The 25,173-nt window shown below is 44.7% G+C and overlaps 2 protein-coding genes across 7 annotated transcripts; one reads left to right on the forward strand and one right to left on the reverse strand.

Annotated features, from left to right (window-relative positions):
- Window positions 1-36: 36 nt before the first annotated feature.
- Window positions 37-24,986, forward strand: LOC120454668 (TBC1 domain family member 4). Of its 6 annotated transcripts, none has more exons than XM_039640180.2 (10): window positions 37-380; window positions 1,130-1,524; window positions 10,682-11,140; window positions 19,330-20,078; window positions 20,160-20,348; window positions 20,646-21,533; window positions 21,592-21,734; window positions 21,793-22,385; window positions 22,449-23,018; window positions 23,081-24,986. In XM_039640180.2, the coding sequence occupies exons 2-10, from the start codon at window positions 1,405-1,407 to the stop codon at window positions 24,110-24,112; spliced, it is 4,743 nt and encodes a 1,580-aa protein (XP_039496114.1). In that variant the 5' UTR covers window positions 37-380; window positions 1,130-1,404; the 3' UTR covers window positions 24,113-24,986. The 6 variants fall into 6 exon arrangements, with proteins under 6 accessions (XP_039496114.1, XP_039496113.1, XP_039496115.1 ...); XM_039640179.2 differs by having other exon boundaries at window positions 1,224-1,524; XM_039640181.2 differs by lacking the exons at window positions 37-380; window positions 20,160-20,348 and having other exon boundaries at window positions 1,146-1,524.
- Window positions 3,742-6,277, reverse strand: LOC120454669 (serine/threonine-protein phosphatase 2A activator). Its single transcript, XM_039640185.2, has 2 exons — window positions 4,840-6,277; window positions 3,742-4,778 (listed from the first exon to the last, which is right to left on the reverse strand). Exon 1 carries the CDS (start codon window positions 6,193-6,195, stop codon window positions 4,918-4,920), a length of 1,278 nt encoding a protein of 425 aa, XP_039496119.1. The 5' UTR covers window positions 6,196-6,277; the 3' UTR covers window positions 3,742-4,778; window positions 4,840-4,917.
- Window positions 24,987-25,173: the final 187 nt, after the last annotated feature.

Raw genomic sequence — 25,173 nt, forward strand, 5'->3', positions numbered from 1 at the left:
ACTAGCATTCGACGAAGAAGAAGCACCGTGTAATCAGCTGTTCGCCAAACGAAACGACAAGACGCGCATTTGTTTGACTTTCGACGGCTGCCTTTTAAAAAGCGCAAATTGAGATGTGTTCCCGCAAGATTATCCCACCAGTCTTATAGGGGCCGATTTTGGCTATAATGTCATAGTTACAGCTCACAACCCACTTGGCTGGCAGCACGCGCGTGCGCGGCAATCGCGGTCTATCGGGCGTCAGGACGAAGGACGAGTTCTAGAGAAATGATTGCTATCGCGAATTGGAGACGCGGCAGGAACTCGACTTTTAGTGCTCAGTGCTCAGCGGAATTTGGTGCCATTTCAACGTGTTCTCGGGCGACCAATCCCCAAAATTGGTATTTATTGTTGCAAATCGCTCGCCACCATCCGTGTGCGTGTGTGTGTATGCGTTAAGTCGTGTGTGTGTGAGTTTGTGTGGCGAGGGGCGGCGAAAAGGTAGTGGAAACCTTATAACGTAGAAAGTTAAAAAAGTGCCAAGTTAGTGAAAAAGTAAATTCCGACATTGGGGTCTTTTCGCAGTCTGTATGGTGGTGGCTCGTCCTCGGTTTCCTCCTGACCCTCTTCCATCCCCTTCATCCACGTCTTCCCGTCCTTTCCAAGGCAAAGAAAAAAACACAGTGTGCGCCCGATAAAGGGAACATTCGACCAGAGCTTTTACTACTGGAAAATACGTGTCTTTGAAATCGTGGACTCACAAAGTAATTTGATTCACTTTTTTAAATATTATCTTAGATAAAATTGGCAAAAGTTAAACGATAAACTACTTCAACTGGATTTGTAAATTCCTAAATATTCCTAATGCATTCATGTCCACTATTGCGAGCGCGCACTGTTCATTTGCGAATGTGTGAGCCATGAATATGTGAAAAACAAAGACGGCAATGGCTGCGAATAAAAATCAATATTGATAGTAATTTGTCGGATGCTCCTCTCCTCGAGACCTTCCCGCAGGAAGCGCAGTCAGGTGGTCATTGTTCGCTCCATCACCCCTGTTGCCCATTTTCCCATTTTCCTAATTTCGCATTTTCCTATTTTCCGCACTATCCGCCTGCTTTGCCGCCCCCCTTTGGTGTGACTCATGCAGCGCACGAACTCAGAATTCCATCAGCGACTCCCTTCCGCCTGGGAATGTGGAAACGCGGTCTTCCATTAAATATTGATTCGATCCTGGACTGCAGCACGCTACAGGAAAACATATACGAAAACCGATTAAAGAGCAATTTGCAAAGCGGCCAATAAAATGCAAAGTAAATAAATGGCCCACAACTCAATTAACAGTTTACCGTTCGGCGAAAGTACACACGAATAATTCACACTCAAATTCAAATTGAAATCAAAGTCAACATTGAAACAGTGAAGATGAAAACGCGCCTCGTTTCGCTAACTTTCCGCGGCAGTGCATCCGTCGATCCACGCTATTCCGCTTCCATGTTGCCCTGGACCATCAACGATATAAGGTCCACGGAGAGCTACACGAAGGTAAATACCACGTATGATTTATAATTTATGATTTATGGGTAAACAAATACCACTGGTCTAACTCGCTTCTACTTACTTTGGTTTACAAACTAATTGGACTAATTGTTTCAGAGAGAGCATTTTAATAGGAGGGGCCAAAACAATTTGAAGCTCTGATTTATGATAACAATTAATTGTTAACAATTAATTTGCTTAGACAAATTAAAGTTAACTAGATACTGAGGCACAGTAATTTTACTTTAAAGACTATAGGATATTTTCACACTTCCATTAAACACACTGTATATCAATATCAATATAATCAATTTCATAGAGGAACCATCCCTTCAAAGATATTGAGTTTGATTTAATTTAAGTCGCCACCCACAAAAACTTTTCTCGTTAATCCAATCAAACACTGAGTGCAGTGCACAGAGTGCACATGAAAGCCACTTTGCCAGCCTTTGGCGAAAACAATTAAAGGCAATTAGCCATTATTACGGCTGGGCAAATCAATTATGTTTCAAGTGAGATGCTGGCAAAATAGCGAACCGAATTTTCTTAATAAATTTGTGCTCCATAAAGGATAATTATGGCAATTAGTCACCCATTGGCAGCCGATCATCGTGTGCTTCGGCCTTATAAATAGCACCCAGATAACCGATGACGAACCCAAAGGAATGAAACAACTGAAGGCCCAAAGCCAAATTGTGGCACTCCCCCGTCAGCAGGTGTAACCCAAACAGATTAAGCATACGCCGCGTTGAACACGTGCGACAACAAGGCGCGTGCCCCGCTCCACCCCCTCTCAGCCCCTTGCTCGACCCCTGGGTTAATATTATTAGAAGCAGGGAAATTAATTTTAGCAAAGGCCGCAATTAGCCAGTCATCGGAGACCACGTTCCATCCTTGGAAAGCAGAATCAAAAGGGGAAGCCCAATACTTACATATATATGTGGGTAGAGGATAAACTTAACTTAAATATCCAACACAGAATAATAATTTGAATAAATTGTAAATTACTCTTTATTTAATATGGACACAGATCTATTTTTTCTAACTTTTGAGTTTAGTTAACATGTTTTCCTGTATTGTATTGCACTTTTATGCTTTTGTGCAAAGTGCGAAACCTAAGCAAACAACTTTTGGCACAAGGACACCTTATTTGCCCATTTTGGTTTTCATGTGTGAATCCTCTTCATGTTCTTCTGCACTCCACACAACTCCTACTCCTACTTGCATTAAAACGAAGCCCTTCTACGTGCTGTGACCATGCCCCAAGGATCTGTGGTGGACTCACACCTGAATCCTGCGATTGTTGTTGATGCTCACTGAATGTGCCTGCCCTCAAGGAGCTTTCCCAATCACTTCAGCAGGGAACTACTCGGCTTGAATTTGTCCTGGGAGATTCGCATACTTATAAGTATAACTTTGGATAAGCTTGGGTACTGTGAAGCTATAGCTTTGAAGAACTACTTGAATTACTCAAATACCTAAGTAAATCTGCAGTACCCAGGACCTCTCTCTCTCTCTGAGTAACTTTCTTTCTTTAGTCCCTTTTTTTGGTAGAGATGGTAATCAAAAATTTGCAGGGATAACTTATAATAATTTGAATTAATTATTTTGAACTTAGCTAGTTCTGCAGTACCGCAGTATGCTCAGTATTCTCTTATTTTAATATTTACTTGTTTTTTGCATTTAGTTCACACAAAACCAACACGCACCCTGAGCAAAAGAGATGGCATAAATGAAATGTTTGCCTCCTCTTTCCCACTCTCCTTTTCGGCGTGGTGCGGCGGCTTATTGCTTTATTATGTTAAATAGCGCATGAAAATTATAACAAGCTTCTTGGATGAATGGATGGCCTACCCACAGGCGTGGAAAACAGAAAGAAAATGCGTCACGAAACTTTTACATTTTTGTCAGCCCCGAATTTTTCTTGCAATTCCTTCGAAATGTGTTAAATAAGAAACTATTTGTGGTAATACTTGTTAGTTGCTATACTAATGATAATAATTAATTCCAAAATTAATTACAAAAAAATAAAAAATAAGGGTAAATTTATCTATTTAAAACTTATGCAATTGCCTGAACTATTTTCCCGCAAATAAGGAATGCGAGTTTAGTAGGCCGGAAAGTCATAGCTGCTTAGCTATTCTGCTAAGATATTAGAATATTTGTACATGTTTTGCATATCATCTTTGTTTTTCATTACATATCGTTAGACCTGCAATGGAATTGTTTAAAATTGTTTCAAATTTTATTCAGAAATGAATCCAAACTTTGTGCTAGCAACAAGGTTTTTAAAACAAAGAAAGTTGATTTAATTTATACAAAAAATGATTAAATTTTTCACTGTCGTGAGTGTAAGTAATGCCATCTATAAATCAAGTTTTAAACGCACTTGGCACACATCGAGGCTCTAACGTATGTATGTATTTACTGTGAATGGCGGACTTCTAATCCACTAACAATGGCGGGGATGCTATGCTCGCTTCTTTCCCCTTCGATACTTTTGGTTAACACGAATGAGGTCTGACAAGAGTTTCAGGTAGTGGGCCTTCCTATTCCCCCCCGTTTTCCATCCCCTTTGTGATGTGGGCGCGTGGTAGTGGCCCATTGACGTCACAACGCCAGGGAGTTGAGTTAAGCGATGGGGCTGGGAGAGGAAAAATCAATACGCCGCTTGTTTCATTTTCATTTCCATTTTCATTTTCCCAACTCGTCGCTGCTGCGCGTTGGTTGCTGCTGCTGTTGTTGCTGCCGCTTCAATTGTTGCTACTCTAGCTGTTTTGCCGCCTCCTGCTCGGGAAGTCACTCAAGTCGCGTTGGTAATCCGCTTTTGGTCGAGTCACTTGAGTCGTGTCACTCCCACTTCGCCCACAGAGTCCTCCGGTCCTCCTCTGCAGTGGCATAAATGCCTTCGCACTTCAACGTCGCCACCCCGCTGTCCACGAGCTTTTCCGTGGCTTACGCGGCGTATGCGTTATATTCCTGGCGGATACACCCTTAGATTGTGCCACATATAGTAGAACGCCACTGCATTCCAGTTGGCTGCTGTTTTGCATTTGATGAAAGTCGGTAACGTGGCCTGCTGATCTCTGGACCCGTGTAAGCCATCTGAGGTCTCTTGACGTCGTTGTCATTCTGCCAAGCTGCACATTGTAGATAGCTGATGTCGTCCCTGGATATTCGTGAAGATGACACGCATAATATTCGCATTACAAGGCGCCATAGTAGCTGGAATATATGCTCATATCGGTATAACGATACGCCTTTAAATATTTGCCATACATATGTGCACTATGCATGTTTAGTTATTGGCAAAACACTTACATGGTAATACACAATTCACTATGATAGAGCATTTGAATTTAGACATTTAGTTATTACACGACTCACAAAACCCTAATTTTAAAACGCGCTCTTGCTGCTGCCCGGACAATCATCCAACCAAGTGGGCAGATGGACACTCACGCCGCTAATTGAAGAGCATTCGCTGCCCTGGGAAAGTCCACTATTCGAAAGGCCGTCGCTAAAGGGCTCCTCCACTCTGGGTTTCTTCCTGGCAACGAATACGTTGTTTTCCGACCTGGAAATGGAGGGAGTGCCGCTTCTAGATGTAACATCTTGGTCCTGATCCTGGTCGTCCTGATCCTCCGCCAGCTGGCGGCTTAGCGGTGACTTCACTCCCATACGAGCGTTGCCAAGATGCAGGCCAGATTTCTCCTCCTCAAAGGACATCAGTTCACCAAACCGCAGGGCATTCAGGTTGTCAACGTCCAGAAGGATTTCCTCCATGTACATGAACATCAGACTGCGATGGATCTTCGACCACGAGGACAGGGCGGCCAGACTCCACAGTTGGCTGGAGTGGCGGGCAAATGTGCCGATGTTGGTGGCCGCCATGTGACCCACGCAATTGATCAGCATATACGACTTCCTGTACTCGGCAATGGTGTCCTCGTTCAGCATTTTCTGTGGTGAGAAAGGCGCCTCGTAGCACAACTGTGCGAATCCCAGAATGAATGGCACAAACTGAAATTTATCCAGCGAGTATCCGCCATGCCAGTTGGACGAGTTCACCGAATAGGTCACCTGGAGACGGCGCACGAACTGCAGATAGCGATCGAAGAGAACCAGAGCCGAGGCTGCCAGGTCTTCCTCCAGATTGAGGATCTCCGCCTTGAAAAGGGCGCACACGAAGAACAGGAAGCTCAGCTCGTGCCCGGTTCCGTACTCGATTTTTGTTGAGCTGCCAAAGGAGCCCGATAGATACACTCCAAGCTCGTTCACGTGCCTGCACTTGCTGCTGGGCACCGCCATCTCCACCAGCTGGTATATGTCCCTTAGCATGCTGTGCGCCCAGCGTCTGTAGCCCTTGTTTCCTGGATCCAAGTTAGCACCTGGAGCGACAGGCGCCGGAGGATTGGCCACAATCATGGCGTCCAGCTTGTCGAATATGGCAGTCAGTCGCCTGATGTTCTGGCTAATCGGAAACCAGTCCGTGTTCCGGATACCCTGTATCTCGGTGCTCACATTGTTCAAGTATGTGATCAGTGTGAAGTACGCACTTGAGGCTAGCCAGGCTTCCATGTCCGAGGTCGACTGCACCCGGCACACAGGTCCCAAGTTGCTTCTCCGAAAGAAGGCGGCCACCCGCTTGGGATTCACTTCACTCTGCTGCTCCATCTCCCTGAGTATCTACAGTCTCTATTTGTATCGATGTGTGTTGTCATGTGCTTATTTCAATAGCCATCCAAAACTAAAACCTATGTCAAATAGGTTAAGTGGAATATTCACCTTAATTGTCAAACTCCTTGATCACTAAGTTATTTATTTTAACAACAACTAGTTACGATAAATAGCAAGAGAGAACGCTGCAGTCGAGTTTCTCGACTATCTGATACCCGTTACTCAGCGGGGTGCAACCGCATCAAAAACTGTCAGTGTGGAAATATCTCCTTTGCACTTCCACTAGCTGAGTAACGGGTATCAGATAGTCTGGGAACTCGACTATAGCGTTCTCTCTTGTTTTTTGCGGGGTGCGGGGTGCGAGGTGCGGGGTGCGGGGTCCGGTCCGTGGTGCGGGGTCCGGTCCGGTGTGCGGGGTCCGGGGTGCGGGGTCCGGTCCGGTGTGCGGGGTCCGGGGTCCGGGGTCTGGTCCGGGTGCGGGGTCCGGGGTGCGGGGTCCGGGGTGCGGGGTCTGGTCCGGGGTGCGGGGTGCGGGGTCCGGTCCGGTGTGCGGGGTCCGGGGTCTGGTCCGATGTGCGGGGTCCGGCGTGCGGGGTCCGGTCCGGTGTGCGGGGTCCGGGGTGCGGTGTCCGTGGTGCGGGGTCCGTGGTCCGTGGTGCGGGGTCCGGGGTCCGGGGTCTGGTCCGGGGTCTGGTCCGGGGTGCGGGGTGCGGGGTGCGGGGTCCGGGGTGCGGGGTCCGGGGTGCGGGGTCCGGGGTCTGGTCCGGGGTGCGGGGTCCGGGGTGCGGGGTCCGGGGTGCGGGGTCCGGGGTGCGGGGTCCGGGGTGCGGGGTCTGGGGTGCGGGGTCCGGGGTGCGGGGTTCGGGGTGCGGGGTCCGGTCCGGTGTGCGGGGTCCGTGGTCCGGGGTCTGGTCCGGGTGCGGGGTCCGGGGTGCGGGGTCCGGGGTGCGGGGTCCGGGGTGCGGGGTCCGGGGTGCGGGGTCCGGTCCGGTGTGCGGGGTGCTGGGTCCGGGGTGCGGGGTGCGGGGTCCGGTCCGGTGTGCGGGGTGCGGGGTCCGGGGTCTGGTCCGGGGTGCGGGGTCCGGGGTGCGGGGTCCGGTGTGCGGGGTCCGGGGTCCAGTCCGGGGTGCGGGGTCCGTGGTGCTGGGTGCTGGGTCCGGGGTGCGGGGTCCGGTCCGTGGTGCGGGGTGCGGGGTCCGTGGTGCGGGGTCCGGTGTGCGGGGTCCGGGGTCCAGTCCGGGGTGCGGGGTCCGTGGTGCTGGGTGCTGGGTGCGGGGTGCGGAGTTCATATGATTAAATACATGTTTTATGGCAAAACGATAGAAATTTACAAGACCAATACAAAAATGAAAAAATACCAAAACATTTTTCAAAAGTGTGGGCGTGGCAGTTTTGGGGGGTTTGTGGGCGTTAGAGTGGGCGTGGCAGCATGATTCGACAAACTTGCGCTGCTTCTATGTCTCTGGAGTCTGTATGCTTAATCTCAACTTTCTAGCTTTTGTAGTTCCTGAGATCTCGACGTTCATACGGACGGACAGACGGACATGGCCAGATCGACTCGGCTATTGATCCTGATCAAGAATATATATACTTTATATGGTCGGAAACGCTTCCTTCTGCCTGTTACATACTTTTCAACGAATCTAGTATACCCTTTTACTCTACGAGTAACGGGTATAAAAAGTTATGGATAGAGTTGTTCCCCTTTTATAAGTCGACCCTACTTCGGACTTAATAGAGAAGTTCTTCTGTTGACTCCGTGGTTAATATTAATACGGTGTGCCGTATTTCAAAGCTGGAGATTCGTTATTTGTACTTCAGAAGTAACAACAACAGAAACAAAAGTTACTGCAGTTAATTCTAATTACAATGCTAAGCTGCGCCAACGTTAAAAACTACAACAACGTCATGAAGCAGTGCAATAAACAATTGTAGACAATTTATTAGGCAACAAACTGCAGCTGGGGCACGAAAATGTACTAGAAAACAGTTTAAACGTATAAATCAAGGGGTAAAAACACGCGACGTCTGCTTCTGGCAGCGATTGTAATGACAACAACAAACTACCATCATCATGGGGCAAATACAACGACAACGTTCAAAGGCAACACATTTTTCAAAACTGTGGGTGTGGCAGTTTTGGGCGGCTTTTGGGCGGCTTTTGGGCGTTTGAATAGGCGAGGAAACACTTTCTGGCAGTAACAGTTCCTGAGACCAAGGCGTTCATACGGACAGACAACGGAGAGATTAATCTAGCTATCAGGTTATTGATTCTGATCGGGAATATAGTGACTTACAAAGTCGGAAAAGCTTACTTCTGCCTGTTAGATATTTTTCAAAGAATGTAGTATAACTTTTTACTCCACGAGTAACGGGTATACAATAGTTCATCAACAATTGGTCCACCCTAGCATGAGCCTACACTGCGCGCTAAGTCTGGGAACGTGACTTCATAAACTACGAGACTTGATTCCAATTAGGAATCGCGGAGAATGGAGAAAAGAGTAGCCAAAGAATAACCAAAAGAGGTCAAGCAGTCAACAGATTACGTATACGCAGTGTGCCACATAACAATTTGCCTGTGAGGTTTTGGAAAACAATTAGACATGAAGAATAGACAGCGTCATTATAATGAACAACTAAAAAAAAGTTGTAAGCACAAACAATGCTCCGCTTTTTGAAAAGGGTAAGGAGAATAGTGGACCAATGTCTTAGGATTTCTATCATGTTGTAAATTATAACACCTAATTATCAGAAAAATGGCATCTGAAAGATATTTTCCAAGGTAGCACGGGGAATAAAATGTAAAAAATGTTGATACAACATAAAAATGTAGTAAGGTTTAAATATTTTTAAATTGCAATTTACCTGACAACAAAGCCTTTGCAAAGCACTTAATTCGGTACTCAATAAACGACGAATGGCATTGCCTGTGATGGACAGCATGAATCCTTCGTCAAGTGTCAAAGGAAATTAATTAAATTTAAAATGTCATGCTGGGTGGATGACTAGCTTTCAACTTTAGTCGTACCTTAGGAATTTATTCCCGATACTCGGAAAGAAAAGGGTATACAAGATTCGCATTTAACAGATAGAAGGAAGTATATATGTATATATATATGTATAGTATATATATAAAGTATATATGTATTTATATTATTGATCAAGATCACTAGACGAATCGTGTCTGTCTGTCCGTATGAAAACCTCGATCTCAGGAACTATAAAAGCTAGAATGTTGAGCTCAAAAAAAAGCTGGGTTCAGTAAAATCGATTTGTTGAAATTTGAAAGCTGAAACCGTTTGCCCACCAATTAGTTTAAAAGATATAAAAGATGCAGATGAATTTTGTTTTCCAATATTGAACACTCAAACCCCAGGAAAATGTTAAAAAGTCGAATTACAAAAAATCAATAATTTTTTCTGACCCTATAATGACGCCCTAGTTTCCGAAGCCTTAAGTTAAACTTATCCTGTTTTGTGATTTCCACACATGGATAAAAAGTTTTCCATTCTTTTTCAGTTGGCTAAGTTAACGCCCATCTCATGAGCACGCCCACACACTCTCAAACCTGAGAAAAACTTTGCTTTGATTTTAATTTAATTTGCAAAGGAAAAGTTTTCATTTTGTTGGAGCCATAAGGCGATAAGGAACGCCTTCAATTGTTTACCCTTTCGGAAGGTTGATTGCTTCTACTTTTTGTGATGCGAATTAAAAATCTCTGGGCTATCATTAACATAACTGCTCGGTAAAAGTTCAGTTTAAATTAATTATATTTAGAAAATCACGCCTGTAACTGACGTGTGTGTTTCATATTTCAATTTTTCCTATTTGCAAAGCCTTTGACAACAGCAAACTCTGGTGGTGAAACAAGAAATGCCGCCCCAAAGGGACCTAAAACCACAACGACCTGCTTTCTACCAACCTACTGATATAACTACACCAAGGCAGCTACAACAACGCCACGCCCAATAGTGGGCACTACTCTACCCAATTTCCGACTAGTCACCTCACTCCCTCCTAGTGTCGACACTCCCTAGTTACCGGGCTTTAGTTGTTAGTTGTTGGCATAAAAAAGGGCCAAGAACGGAGGGGAAAAAGCGAAAAGAAGGCAAATGAGCTGGAGGCGGAAGTGCGCGGGGCCGGAAATGGAGCAGCCGCCATGTTGGCAGGCATGTCATGTTGTCGTTGTCCTCGTTGTCACCAATGCGCGTTTCCTTCTTTCTCTGGCGCTCTCATTGCGGGGCAACCCTTTCTCCTTGTGCATGCAAGTATGTAAACTGATTAAAAGGGAATTTAATATTGTTAGTGTGCTTCGCGTAGTGGAAGCATTCTAGCAAATTTTGAACAACGCGCAGTTATCACCATTGTGTTTTGCCCGTTGCTCTTGCTTATTTTACCACACAATCGGGATTTCTTTTGCTCTAAATATCACAATATTATTAATATTTACATATAATTTTGATGAAATCCTCCCTTGCAGCTGTCGGTGGGCATCGAGCATGGCATCCTGGAGTCGTACAACTCGGACTTTGAGCTGCAGTTCAGCCACCCCCTGAAGCATATCGTCGGCATGTGCCGCATTATCCATAAGCCGCAGGCGAAGAGCATCGGCAACGGCTTCCTGCAACTGAAGTCGAGTGCTGGCCAGGCGTCGGCATCCTCAGCAGTCGCATCCTCGATGGCCGGCGGAGGCGGCAGCTCGCTGAATGGCAACGGACTGCGCCACACACTGACCGCATCCACGTCGTATGGCTCCCTCTCCTCCAGTGCGGCGTGTGCTTATCAGCAGCAGTTGCAGCAGTCGGCGGAGGCATCCGCGGAGCAGCCGCAGAACTTTATGGAGTTCCAAGGACCCATCACCGGACTGGTCTACTTGCTGAAGGATCCCAAGGACCCGCTGCTGCACATCTATCTGTTCGAGTGCGAGGCCGTCGAGGAGGTAAGTTGCGGGCCCCAATTCCCGATCACAAAGTCCAGATCCCAAATTCCGGGTACCATCCAGCAGACGAATGAAAAAAGTTGTCGACAGTTGTAGTCGACATGGTTTCACTTGTCTGTCCTCCGGCATTTGCTTCTCTCACAATACCACAATCCCTGCTATTTTGAGGGGAAAGTGAACTGAACCGAGCATCACAGATTTGTGTGCGGACAGTTTGTGGCCTTTTGAAACGCTCTCGTATGGAAATGCTTAGAAAACTTGCAACACAATAGTTTCCATATAAAAACTGCTTGCATAATATGGCACAAAACGTGCAGGAAAAACTCAAAAAGGATTTTGCGGTTTTAGCAGCGACCATAATAAATTTGGATGCCTATGGAGCGACTGTCTTGGGTTGCACAAATGTGACATAATTCTAATTGCTTTTTCAGGTTAGGCTGGTTGAAAGGGATTTAACTAAAATTGTGGCTTAGTGAAAGTGGTTTAACCCTTAATTTCTATAAAATTTATATATTTATTTATAACCGTTGCTCGTAGATTAAAAGGGTTTACTAGATTCGGGGAGTCCGGGAACTTGACTATAGCATTCTCTCTTGTTTCTTTTTTAAACATTCAGGTATATATAGTAGGTATAATAAACGAAGGCGCTTAAAACATCTATTCCGATTCCTCAGTACTTACTACAATAACCAATTATACTGATACCCTTAAATCTGCATCAAAAATTCACCCAAATCTGCCTTAATTTACAAGGCAAAAATAGACCGATCCGACCTCGTCTCCTTCTCAATCGTGTGTTATACCCTGATGTTTGAGCCCAGCACGCCATAAATTGAGTTCCGTTTGCATTTCTAATTAAAGCAGTTCGGCCAGTGGGGTGCAATCAAAAAGCTGCTCTTCGCCGAGGAACATTACATTAAATTAGGACTGCTTCGCATGACCTTCTGCCAAATACACGCAAAAGGTTAATTTCCAACCGACGGGCCAAGAACAAATCCCCTTCTACGCTATTTCAAATGAAAATGGGGTGAAAAATTAAATTCCACTTTTTGGCAGAAAAGCTGGTGCTGAAGTCAAACTTTATTTGGTGCTCCTAAAGTTGCTATTATTGCCAGTAATTTTTAAAGCTCATCGTGAGGTGGGCAGCTCTCAATTGTTCTTGCTTTTTGGTTATAAATCTCTCCATTGAGCGTTTCCACTTAATTTCATCGTAATCGGTAGAGAGTTTTTCGCGAGAGCTGTTGTTGGTTTATTGCATGTCAAAAGCATTTTAAGCCCTGCGTTTCGGCCTTGTTGTTGACTTGGCTTGATTGTTGATAGTGGGTTTGGTCGGTGTGAGCTCGAAATTTTTATTGAGACTCAGTTTCCAGCTGGTTTCATAAACGCAAAACAAATTCCGATGGCATGTTAAAGCACAATGCAGGTCACCATAAGCAAAGTATTTATGTGTTTTGTGGAAATGCTTATTGTGGCATAAAAGGATTTTAAAGTACCCACCGAAGTTTTCAAATGCTCGCTCTTTGAAAACAAATTATTTCAATTTACTTATATTTTAGTGCGATATTTTAGTTGTGGTTTCTGTTAATGCATTTTACACTTGCATGCGCCCCAATAAATTTAACTCCTTCTCTTATAATGTATGCGTAAAATAGTTTCCTTTGAACATGAACTAGTTTATTTAGGTTTAGTTTAGAAATATGAACATCTATTTAGCGATGAATTAGTTGTAAAATTATATATTCCTGAATAAAATAATTAAATCATGTCATTAAATGGCACGACTCTATTTCAACTACAATTACAATTAGGCTCATAAATCTTCTATCTAGCAAAGTTCTGTTAATCAAACCCTATTTATAGTGCAGTTGTTGCCCGACTTCACTGTATTTTTAAACATTCCTTTTAAATGCAATAAATGAAATCCCTACCTCTTCTATCCTTAAGAAACTGTGGTCATCCCACGTTTCAGCATCGTTTCAGCGATTGAGCCACTAATTGAAGCCATTAGGCGCAGAGATAAACGCACTTTTCCCCGCAATCCTTTCTGTTTGCAAAGCGAAAAGGGAACACATTACGCAAGTACTAAAAAACATTATTCCAGGAACAGTCGCAGATGTGTTTCTCGGCGGCACCTAAACCACATCATAAGCTCGTAAATATTTAAGGCCTTTGTCCGCAACACTTGCGAAATGTCCTTGTGCTTCATTAGCAGGTGGGTCCTTTGCTAAATGGCGCATGGCACAGAGCAGCCATTCGCCCGTTTAAGCAGCGAGCTTATTGTCCTTGCTCCCTCCCGTAGGATAGGAAATGGTCCTTCGAGCCGAATGTCAGTGGCGGTCTTGGTCCTGGCCATCATGGTCATCATGGTCTTCTGCATGGCCGGCTGAACAACTCGGCTGGATAAACAAGAAACTAATAGAGTGAGTTGGCAAGCTGTCAAATTGTCGATAGCTTCAGGTTTATGAATACCATTCTGCTATACACTTTGGCACTGGATAACTTTTGAAAACGATATTGAACGTTTAAAGTATCCGCTTCACCCGAAGCCGCTCTCGCCGGCAGATAATTGGCTTTCACTTTTATTTCCTCGAATCGCATGCAAAATATTGCCTCCTTCCGTTTGGGGAAGGAGAACTTGGCAAGCGCGCCCGGTGAACAAATTGAATTTGTCGCACATCGGGGAAGGAAGAAGCCTTTTATGCCATGATTAGATTGGAGTTGGTCCCTTCCTTTGGTTCTTTGTGCCTGCTCCAAATTGAATTTACCGTCAGGTATTAGTTTGATGCAAAAATCAGGGTATGCTGCCTTAGTTTCTGTTTATTATATTCACTTCTGTTTTAGACCGTACTTTATAGCTTCGTTTCTTCAAGGCTTCACTAATTTTTGCTTAACAGCACTTTCGTAAAGCTTATAGAATACATAACTATGTATCTAATAACAAATACTACAAACTAAAATTGCAAAAGAAGTAAATATATTTGAAACAAGACACTACACATCATAAATCCTTTTAGTTTTGTAGTATTTACAATGTAAATATTTTTGTTGCGTTAATATATTTTCAAAGAAATTATGTTGCTTGCTTTCTAAAAGCACCGCAAAAAATGCATAAATTATTACAGTAACAGGATAAAACTATATATATGTTTATATATTATATGTTTCATTTTAACTTTACTAATTTACGAATTTTCCCAGCAGCATTATTGTGAAATTATTGAAGACATGTCAATACATTTCCCTTGTTTAATCCGTTTTGACCATTACACTGAGAGAATATCCGCACCTTTGGCAATGCGCAATTTGGCATCGAGTTAGGCTACTCATTTAGTCATTTGCCCATTGAAATCGTGGTCGGTTGCCCAATGCACGTTTGTAATTTATGATCTTGTTTGCCACATGAAGTATACGCCGTGTGGTTCGCTTGACTCTCTCTCTCTCTCTCCCTCTCTCTCTCTCTCTCCCTCACTGGCATTCTGCCTCTCTTTCGCTCTATTTCAACTCTCGCTAGCACCCGCATATATCCTCTTCGATTTCGTATGCGCATGTAGCTATATCGCCATATTCACAGTCGCACTTCTAGTATGCGATCTGCTGGTCGGCACTCGAATCGCGCGCGTTTCGCTTGCGAGTTTGTGGCGACAAAGACGTATAGCACCGGTATATCAAAATATGCACAAATATCCCAAAACAATACGCACATAATTAAAAGGGGACATTGATAATACACGAAAGTCACAATAATCAGGGAAATGGGCAGAAAGTAAACTTGTTTACCGTGCTCGAAATAAAAAACAGAGCGTTTCGAAACCAAAAATATATCAGTCACTTAAACGCGCCAGCCAAATCGAAAGGCAAAACAGTGTATATATATCCGCACATGTGTAAATCATATAGAATTCTGTTTATTTCTGTCTGTTTTGGCCATTCTGTTCTTTGTTCTCTCCGACGTTTGCTTTTGAATTTGAAGAATCTTGGACAGGCGTAGCCAACCAATTGATTTGTATTCGGCATCTTAGTTGTAGACTTACATAAGCTGATCTCAGCATTTTCCACTCAAAATAAACAAAAGGCTGAGCATCTTTAGGCGTTCTAAATATTGCACATTTTCAAAGTGCCAGTGCAAAGTCAATTAACGCGGCAATTAGATATACGGATAAACAAATGACTGTAAAGCGCTATTTAGACGGTTGTGAATACCTATGTAGTTTCGGTACCGGGGAAATGTGTTCTATCTGCAAGTGCAGCTCTGGGAATCCGTATAAATAAAATAAGATAATGGTTTATGGCCAGCCAAGCGGAGCTGAGAGTACTTTGACCCTTTTGTATCGGAAAATAACGTGCTCGTACATTCCAATATATGCCATATCTCTCTAACAGCTGATCGATCACAGATGCTCGTTCGCAACTCGAAAATACTTTCGTTGGTCGCGAGAATCGCTCTGTTCGCATTTGTCGCCGCGTTTCGATGGTCATTTCACACTAAACGAGCCCCGTGAACGGTCGTAAAAGCTATTTGCTGCTGATTTACGTGATCTTTCGGGCGTCGAGCAGCAATCGGAATATATATGCACATTTGAAAAACTAAAATACTATAATAAATAGATCAGTTTATAAACGTGACAGTTAATAATGCAATACGCTATTAATAAGTGCCTAATCGAAATAGATAGCTATTGTCAACTGTCAATAGCTACCTAAGAAATTGGTTATATCAAAAGCATAATAATAATATATCAATCGATAATAGATGTGGAAAACGTGTGATAGTCGTACAAAATCGCAAAGTACAAATCTCAAAATAGACATTTGTGATACAAGCCGCAGTTGCTAAAAGAAAGTTGTGAAAGTAAGTGGTGATAACCGAATACCCAGAGCATCCCGGCGAATAGGAAAGTATCTGAAGATGTTCACTGTGCCATTTCATCGGGACACCATTCTGACCACCTCCGTCAGCGATGCATCGGTGCTCAACAAGAGTCGGGCCGTACGTAGAGATTGGGATTCAGTATCCACTGTATCCAGTGTATCCAGTGTAGCCAGTATTTCATATCGAACCGCTAACTAACCGCTTGATTCAATTAATTTCAATTTTCTGCCTGCTTCTGAGCTTGTGTAATTTGTTTCTATGTACTGTTTACTTGCCGCCTGCCTTTTGTTTGTCGTCTTATGCAAGGGTTTGTTATGCATGCACTGCTGCGATTGCTTTGTTCTTTTGTTTTCCAACTAATTGCAGCGTTTAGGCCAAGTTAAAAGTCAGCACCTCATCCCCCAACCTCGCTTTTTTCCACTTAATACTAAGTAATTGATTTACCCTTGAAATGGTCTTCTCATCTCGTCAATAATGAATTCGTTGTGCCATTTCTTTTCACGTTTCAAGTTTGACTTTTATTGAAACTTAAAAGGCCAGAGACAATTCCCATGTAAATGGCTCGGATATTCTATTCCCCGGATTACCATATAAAGTGCTTTTCCGTACTCTTCCATTTTGTTTCAAAATGAATTCCGCGCGGCTGCCAAAAGGCTGAGGAGGGTGGAACCCAGGAGGAGCACAGTTTCCGCCATGGGCGCCAGGAAAAGTTTCTCGGATTCGTCCTTTATGTGCCGCTTGACCATGGCCATGGCGACTTCAATGACCCTGGCGTCCAAGAGAGCGCCGCAATTGGTAACAAACACTTTGGATGGCTTAAACTTTTCAGCCGTGTCGATTGTACACTTTTGATGGGCTTCAAAAGTTGCACAAAGGCCGTTTTGAGATCTGAAAAAACGCACTAGGCGTGATAAGTTTCGAGTGAAAAATGTAAAAAAAAAAAGTTTAATGTGTCAAGTGGGTGAACGGGTCAAAAAATGAGCTGCAACCACTTTAGTATCTGCTGCTCAACAGAACTTTAAACTTCATGTAGTTAGATAGACATGTAAAATGATAACTGATGATTACCGACCTTCTAGGAAGGAAGGGGTATATAATCAAATTAAATTTCAATTGAATTAGAGGCTTTCTGAAACCGGTCACAAATTGCCGGGCAATATAATATAATATCTGCGATGAACTTAGAGCTTCGAGTGGTTTAGCAAGGGAATTAAATCGCAATTTGAGCTGAATGCTAAAATATACCATTAATTATTATTACCCTCGTGGATTTTGCCAGCATTAAAATGCAATTCATTTTGCGTAGATTTTCCAAATATATATAGTACAAATGGGGTTTTGTTTTGGTTAGTGGATGATAAACACATAACAATAAACACCATTGGTGGGCCAATGGAACGGAACTGATTTTCCATAACCGAAGCAATTGGCAGGGAAATGGGAAACGCTTAGATGTCAGTATAAGTCAGACAAGTAAGATAAGAAATCATAAATGTTGATGACATATGCAAAAAACGGGGATATGAAACATTAAATATTGTAGTTCAGACATGTGATAAAAGCTGTAAGACACTTGATAGATATTTAAAATTAAGTGTGTTAGTTGCCAAAACTAAAATATAAATTATTATTAAATTACAGAAAGGAGAATACTATTACGTATACCGCTTGTGTGTTAAACCCACTTCAAAGTTAATACTATTAAGGCATGTGCAATGCAAAACAGTTGGGCGACAAAGCAATGCCATAAAATCGCTGGCGATAATAACGCGTGCGATTTGTGAGCGAGTCGCGTGTAACTCGACTTTGTCGCCACTGCTGCCTGTCGTGGCTCTGTGCTCCAGGGCTCTGAGATCTAAGCTCTGTGTTTTGGACAGATTGGGCCTTAGATATGCGCATTGCTATTAAAAAGCAATGCAACACATGCACTACAGCAGCAGTAGTGCAACACGTAAAAATGAAGCAAAAACACAGAGTCATCAAGTGAATCGCGAAGTCAGACAAACGTGACGTTGAATTGAATTCCTGCAAACAGTTTTCATTGTTTATGTGTGCTGTCTGTATTTTTTTGTTTCGCTTAAGCAATAATAAATAAAAAAGGGAAACACACATGCATATATTGTCGGAGCGTTTGAAAAACACGCGTGCCGCACAAATCATAAGCTATATACAAGCAGAGCCAATAAGTTTGCATCTTTTATAACTCAAAAAAATATGTTTCAAAATAAATTAAAACCTTTTGCTCATGTCAAATACATAGTTATATATCTTAAACAATCACTTCTAACTTATTGATTCTAATACTCTTATTAGAAGTCGAATTAATTAGCTTCTTTTAGGGACACGCAAGACCTAATCGTGTAGATTGCAAGATATTTGAGTTCTATCATTGTGACCGTTGCTGTAGCGCAGTACATATTCAAAGTGTGGCTATTGGTCAACTTGTTCTGCAGATGTCGTCACGATCACTCGCCAAACGACTGATCACGAGAAAGAGGAAGAGGACAGTGCCAAAATAAGAATGAAAATTTAAATCAATTTAGGAAGATAACTTTTTAATTTGTTCGTGTGTCCGAGTCCGAGAATTCGTGCCCCAAAATTGCCGATGAATGACAATTAGATGTAGTCCACACGAATGTATGTACATATGTATCTTTGGGATACATGTGTGAGTGCGAGAACGCATCTAACGGACAGCTGCATCCGACGAGAGTGGGTTGACATTGGACTTTTAACTTGCTGGCACCCGCCAGCAAATTCATTTCTGGCATCTATTCAATGCAAACTGGGACGACGTGCGGAATGCCCAATCTCTCGCCCAAGGAACGCCCTAGAGGCTGCTCTCTGATCGGTGAGCTGGGCACCATCATCATCACGCCGGGAGCAGCTGATGCATCCGATGGGCAGACATTGCGTCGGCATGACCACTGAACATGTTCTCTGTGAGTCACAAAGTATCCCAGTTGTATCTCGGTTTTGCCTAATGGGCCTGACGCTCATCTGCATATTAAATATATATAATAAATATTTCGCATATTTACCTGTGCTTTTTTGTACCACTTTTTATACCCGTTACTCGTAGAGTGAAAGGGTATACTAGTTTCGTTGAAAAGTATTTAACAGTATGTAAAGTATGTATGAAGTATAGATATTCTTGATCAGGATCAATAGCCGAGTCTATCTGGCCATGCCCATCCATCAAATTGACCAAACTTTTGGTGTTGTACCGACTGCTGCACGTTCCTAACACTCTCCTCAAATCCCAGACTACTAAAAGCTGAGTGTCTAACCGGTGTTTCCGTATGCGTATATCTTACAGATGGCCGAGCTGATGCACCAGATGCGGGATCCGGCCCACACGCTGGGAGGTTCCGTGGGCAGCATTCCGCAGACGCTGATCGGCGGCGGCGGAGGAGGCAGCCACGGAAACTCCAATGGTGCACTGAACGGAATCCATGCCACGCCCGCCACGAATCTGAAGATGAGCGAGGCGATGCGCAACGCTCAGCACGACGCCAGTCCCAATCCGGTTAGTTCAAAGATGAAGGCCTCCAAGTCATACACCCATGGCCTGAGTAGCTCCTCGGGCACGGTGAACATTCCCACGTCCACGTCGGCCCAGAGCAATCTCTCCCTGCTGGCGGACATCTCCCCGAATCACACGCACTTCTTCGAGGTGATGTACGTGGGCAAGATCCGGGTGTCCCAGAAGCGGGTGCCCAACACCTTCATTGACGACGCCCTGCCCAAGTTCAAGGCGTATGATGCTCAACGCTTGAGACTGCTCCAGAATCGCAAGATGTCTCTCAGCAGTGAGGGTGGTGTGGGCATCGAAGCGAAACCCAGCAGCTCCCTCACGAGTCACGACTTGAGGGAGGAGGACGAGGAGGAGCACGAGCTCAAGGGGCAGGAGGATGCACAGGCAAAACCCTTGGTGCAACTACAGCTGACGGGCGCAGAGGAAGGAGCAGCACCACGACCCCTGGAGGACGACAAGGAGAACAAGTCGCCGGAGAAACGGCCGCTGCTGCGAGGTCAGAGTCAAATCGAACTGGGCCACAAGGAGCAGTAAGTATCCCGTCATTCGAGTTATCTTTTCCCCTGACATTTCGACGAACAACTTCTCCGTCTTGCCGCAAAACCCCAAAGCTCCAACGGCTCTGAGCCATCAGCATCCCATAGCCAACTGGAGGCACGCAATGTCATTGTAAACAAGCAGCCCACGCCGCCCAGGGAGCAGGGTGTGGGCACTGGGACCGGGAGTGGCAATGGAAATGGCGAAGCTACTTCCGCTTCTGCGGGTCCCAGTCAACTGCATCCCAATTATGCGTTGGATAAGTAAGTGGCAGCCAGGCCAGCAATCACGTCGCATGTTCGTTTTCGTTTCGTTTCTTGGTTATTGTTTCCAAAACTTTTCTTTTTTAAATCTCAAATCTAAAGTACTCGCAAGATTCTGAGGGAATAAAATAGTTTTGCCTGTGATCCTTTAATAGAGTATCCTGTTTTAGTTGTTTCGCTTGCCCAGTAGCACCCATCGCTTCCCTCCCTTTATAGTTGCATGTCACCGCCTGAAGCACCTAGAACTTGAATCACCGAAATATGTTCAAAACGATTAAATAACTCACCTATTTCTAGCATACCCAAGTTGAGGGATCGCTCCGCCTCGCAGGGCTGCATTCCGCCGTATGTGGAGCAGAACCGGACGATGGTATTCCTGGTGGGTCGATGCGATCTCCGTCTCATCTCGCCGGATCGCAAGCAAGTGCTGCTCTACAAGGACTTCAAGGACGTGGCCAGCTGCGTGCACGGCCAGAAGTCGCTGGATCACTTTGGCATCATCTGTCGGGAGCTGAACAACGATGGCTACATTGGCTACGTGTTCAAGTGTCAGTCGGAGCATGTGTGCGATGACATAGTGGCCGCCATTGCTCAGGCCTTTGACACCTGCGCGGAGCAGAAAAAGAAGCAGGATACCCAAATCTTCAGTTGCGAGCACTGCCCGATGCTGTGGTACCACAAGCTATGCACCGACGTCGAAGGCCTTTCCGAGAAGAAGACCCAGGCACTGATCCTGCGCCGCATCGAGACTCTGAGTGACGACGAGCAGGAGATTGTGTGGGCCAAGTTCTGTGGCTCTGAGAAGACCAACGCTCCGGTGGCCGAGCAAAATCAGTTTCTCATGATGCTTCTGCGGGCGCACTGCGAGTCCAGACAGCAGAGGCATGTCCACGACACCGCCGAGAACCGGTCGGAGTTCCTTAACCAATATCTCGGTGGCAGCACCATATTCATGAAGGCCAAGCGCTCGCTTACCAACTCATTTGATAATCTCCTCAAGCGGAAGCCCTCCAAGGATGACATTGCCGTAACGTCGCACAACTTAAGGGATATCAGGGAAGGATCCGCCGAGCCTCTGGGCACCCAGTCACCTCCCGAGGGCTTCCGATCACGATCGAACACTGTGGGAGCTAGTCCCAGCAGCAAGCCCACAGCTGAGCAGCTGAAGAGTCCCATGATGGACATGTAAGTTAAGAACTTAATGTTTTTTTTTGGAAATCTACTAATATCTTTCACTGCATAGATTCATGAAGGTGGGCAACAGTCCCAAAGAGGCGGAAACCCATCAGAGCTCCTGGCGACAGGCCATACTTAATAGTGTAGTGACACCATCCAAGGGTCTGGATAGTGAGGTTCCCACCGAGTTTCTGTCGCCAATGCGAAAGCGTAAGTAATCCCTATATCTTTGAGTATCGTTTATGATCAATAATCATTGATATGACAGCTGTGAAGCGTGGTAAACGGGATGCGGCGGAGTTAAGGGAACTGTGGCGCACTGCCATTCGGCAGACTATAATGCTCAATCGCATGGAGACGGAGAACGCAATGTTGCAGGCACGTCAGAATGAAAACGAGCTGAAGCGCATTAAATTGGACTACGAGGAGATTGTGCCTTGCGACAAGCAGCTAATCGAACGATGGGAGCAGATCATCGAGCGCAACTCCACACAGATAGGCAACAAGAAGGATCCCAAAGTCCTGGGTCACGCCATTCGCACCGGAGTACCGCGTTCAAAGCGCGGCGATGTCTGGACCTTCCTGGCCGAGCAGCATTCCATGAACACGGCGCCGGTGGACACAAAGCGATTCCCCAACTTCAATACACCGTATCACACGCTGCTGAAACACCTTACTGAGCATCAACATGCGATTTTCATCGATCTGGGCAGAACGTTTCCCAATCACCAGTTCTACAAGGATCCGCTTGGTCTCGGCCAGTTGTCGCTGTTTAACCTGTTAAAGGCGTACTCCATATTAGATCCGGAATTAGGTTACTGTCAGGGTCTGGGCTTCATCTGCGGCGTCTTGCTTCTGCATGTGAGTGCATTACTTCTTCATCGAATTCTATAAAGAACTCTAACTAATAATTGTGTTTTTCAGTGTGATGAAGCCAATGCATTTCAACTGCTAAAGCACTTGATGTTCCGCCGTAATATGCGCACAAAATACCTGCCTGACATGAAAAAGTTTCAACTGCAGCTGTATCAGCTCTCCCGATTGGTTAAGGATCATCTGCCAGATCTGTACGTGTGGCTCGATCAGAACGATGTCTCGCCTACTTTGTATGCGGCTCCATGGATCCTCACCGTCTTCAGCTCACAGTTCCCGCTGGGATTTGTGGCCCGCGTTTTTGATCTGCTCTTCCTGGAATCCTCCGATGTAATCTTTAAGTTTGCCATTGCCTTGCTTTCCGTGCATAAGGAGCAACTACTCGCCAAGGATAACTTCGAAGAAATTATGGACTATCTGAAGACGGTGGTGCCAAAAATGGAGCACTCGTGCATGGAACAGATTATGAAGTTGGTCTTTAGCATGGACATAGGAAAGCAGCTTGCCGAATACAATGTGGAATACAACGTGCTTCAGGAGGAGATTACCACCACCAACCATCACCTAGAAATGCTAAACAGAGAGAAGACGCAGAACCAGCATCTGGAGCAACAATTGCAGGTATGCTTTCGAAACTTAACAAGTTTAAATAATTGTTTTATTTGTATTTATATTTTCTGCAGTTTGCTCAATCGTCGATTGCTCAGTTGGAGACCACTCGTTCCTCACAGCAAGCTCAGATAAGCACGCTGCAATCACAAGTGCAGTCTCTGGAGCTAACCATCCAAACGCTCGGTCGCTACGTTGGCCAACTGGTGGAACACAATCCCGACCTGGAGCTGCCAAACGAGGTGCGGCGCATGCTCCAGCAGCTGGACGACTTGGATCGCCAGCGTCGCAAACCGATATTCACCGAACGCAAGATCGGCAAATCCGTTTCCGTCAATAGTCACTTGGGGTTTCCACTCAAGGTGCTCGAAGAGCTGACCGAAAGAGACGAACTTGGTTCGCCACAAAAGCAGAAGAAGGAGAAGACACCTTTTTTTGAGCAGTTGCGTCAGCAACAGCAACAGCAGCAGCAACAGCATCGCCTCAACGGGCAGTACTCCAATGTCGGTGAGTCGGTGTCCCCGACTCCACCTTCGCGACCCAATCGCCTGCTGGACAATGCCAGCGCTCGGACTGTCATGCAAGTGAAACTGGATGAGCTCAAGCTGCCGGAGCATGTGGATAAGTTCGTAGCGAATATAAAAAGTCCCATGGAGGTGGATTCTGGAGTAGGCACGCCCCTCAGCCCGCCCAGCACGGCGAGTAACAGCAGCGGAGGCAGCATATTCAGCCGCATGGGCTATCGGACAACGCCCCCAGCTCTATCTCCGCTGGCCCAGCGACAAAGTTACGGAGTGGCAATTACCACGGCACCCTCTGCTCAGCACACTGAGGAAGTGGCGCCCACAACGACAATGGCTGTAATGCCTCGGGAGGATGACGAGGAGCCGCAGCTCATGCATCCGCTCAGCATAGTCGGGGGCGATGTGAACGTGCGCTTCAAGGGCACCACGCAGCTCAAATCCATACGTCCGGTGCACCACATGCGTGCGATTCCGCTGAGTGGAGTGCAGCACCAATCCAGCACGGAGCCCACGGTGCGAGTGGCTCCCGTGCCCGTGGAGCTGGCTCCACCAGCGGCCACTGCAACCACCGGTCGCAGCTAACGGTTCTGATTCATCGGGAAGCTGCTGCGCGGATTTTACCGCGATTAGGGCCCGCCGGCAGAATGGGCAGCTTTCAAACTCAAACGCTACTCATAACCTTTTCTGTTGCCGCTTAGATACGATTAACCCAACCCAATAAGATACAAACTTATACTTCGCTTTCAAATTGTGTGTATGTGTCGATGTACGCACAAGATAGCCATAGATGTTGCTCCGGAAGTTATGCAATCGTTATAAACTGATGCCCCAAAAATTAGACAAGTATAAATGCTTATAGGAATAAATTGTATAATGCTTTTTCAAGGTTTTATAAATTTGGCTAACGCATCAAAATCGAAGCTTATAACCTTAAGCATCACCTTAAACAAGATAATCAAAAGGCATTAATGATTCGGTAGTTTGTTTTTTTCCCCTGCTTTTGACATAACATTTTAACGAATTTACTTAGAAGTTTACTTGTTAATTTTCGTGTTTCTTTAATTCTAGACCATTAGTTCTTAATGTTATTTTTAATTTATCTATATTTGTACATTTCTCGCAGGGTTACACTTTGCAATGTATACAAAAGGCAAAAACCTAATTTATAAAACGATGATACTTGCTATCTTGACTAGGATACAACTTTCTTAAATCTCTTTTGTTAATTATGGTACTTGGATTGTATTGATTGTTTACATATATATATACGATTATGAACTATAAAAATTAAAACAATACAAGCAAAGTAATTAATTTTGTGTAAAGTACTTAAATATTGCTTAGCTGGACGGTTTTTATCAGGCGTCCTGAGTTTTTGTAGCTGATTTGTGTTAGAATATGAGTAAAATCAACAATTATATGAAAACAGAATAAATTCATAAATTATTTAATCAAATATTTAGGTGTTTTATATGTGGGTGGGTATATAAATTGCATCATATGTATTATAGAAATATTTCAAACGTTTTGTTCTAACAAAATAAGCTCTGAAACATCATATAATTTGTCCGAGTTGTTTTATTTAGACGAATACAGCTTTTTCTAAAGTGTATAATTATTTATTATGATATTATCCTCTTAAA

Source organism: Drosophila santomea, chromosome 3R (genome assembly GCF_016746245.2).
Source record: "Drosophila santomea strain STO CAGO 1482 chromosome 3R, Prin_Dsan_1.1, whole genome shotgun sequence".
In the NCBI taxonomy this organism is placed as follows: domain Eukaryota; kingdom Metazoa; phylum Arthropoda; class Insecta; order Diptera; family Drosophilidae; genus Drosophila; species Drosophila santomea.

Coding starts and splice junctions, on each gene's coding strand:
- LOC120454668 (XM_039640180.2), top strand. CDS start 1,405: ATGAAAACGCGCCTCGTTTCGCTAACTTTCCGCGGCAGTGCATCCGTC. Junction 11,141..19,329: donor AGTGCGAGGCCGTCGAGGAG/GTAAGTTGCGGG, acceptor TATATCTTACAG/ATGGCCGAGCTGATGCACCA. Junction 22,386..22,448: donor GCGGCGTCTTGCTTCTGCAT/GTGAGTGCATTA, acceptor TGTGTTTTTCAG/TGTGATGAAGCCAATGCATT.
- LOC120454669 (XM_039640185.2), bottom strand. CDS start 6,195: ATGGAGCAGCAGAGTGAAGTGAATCCCAAGCGGGTGGCCGCCTTCTTT.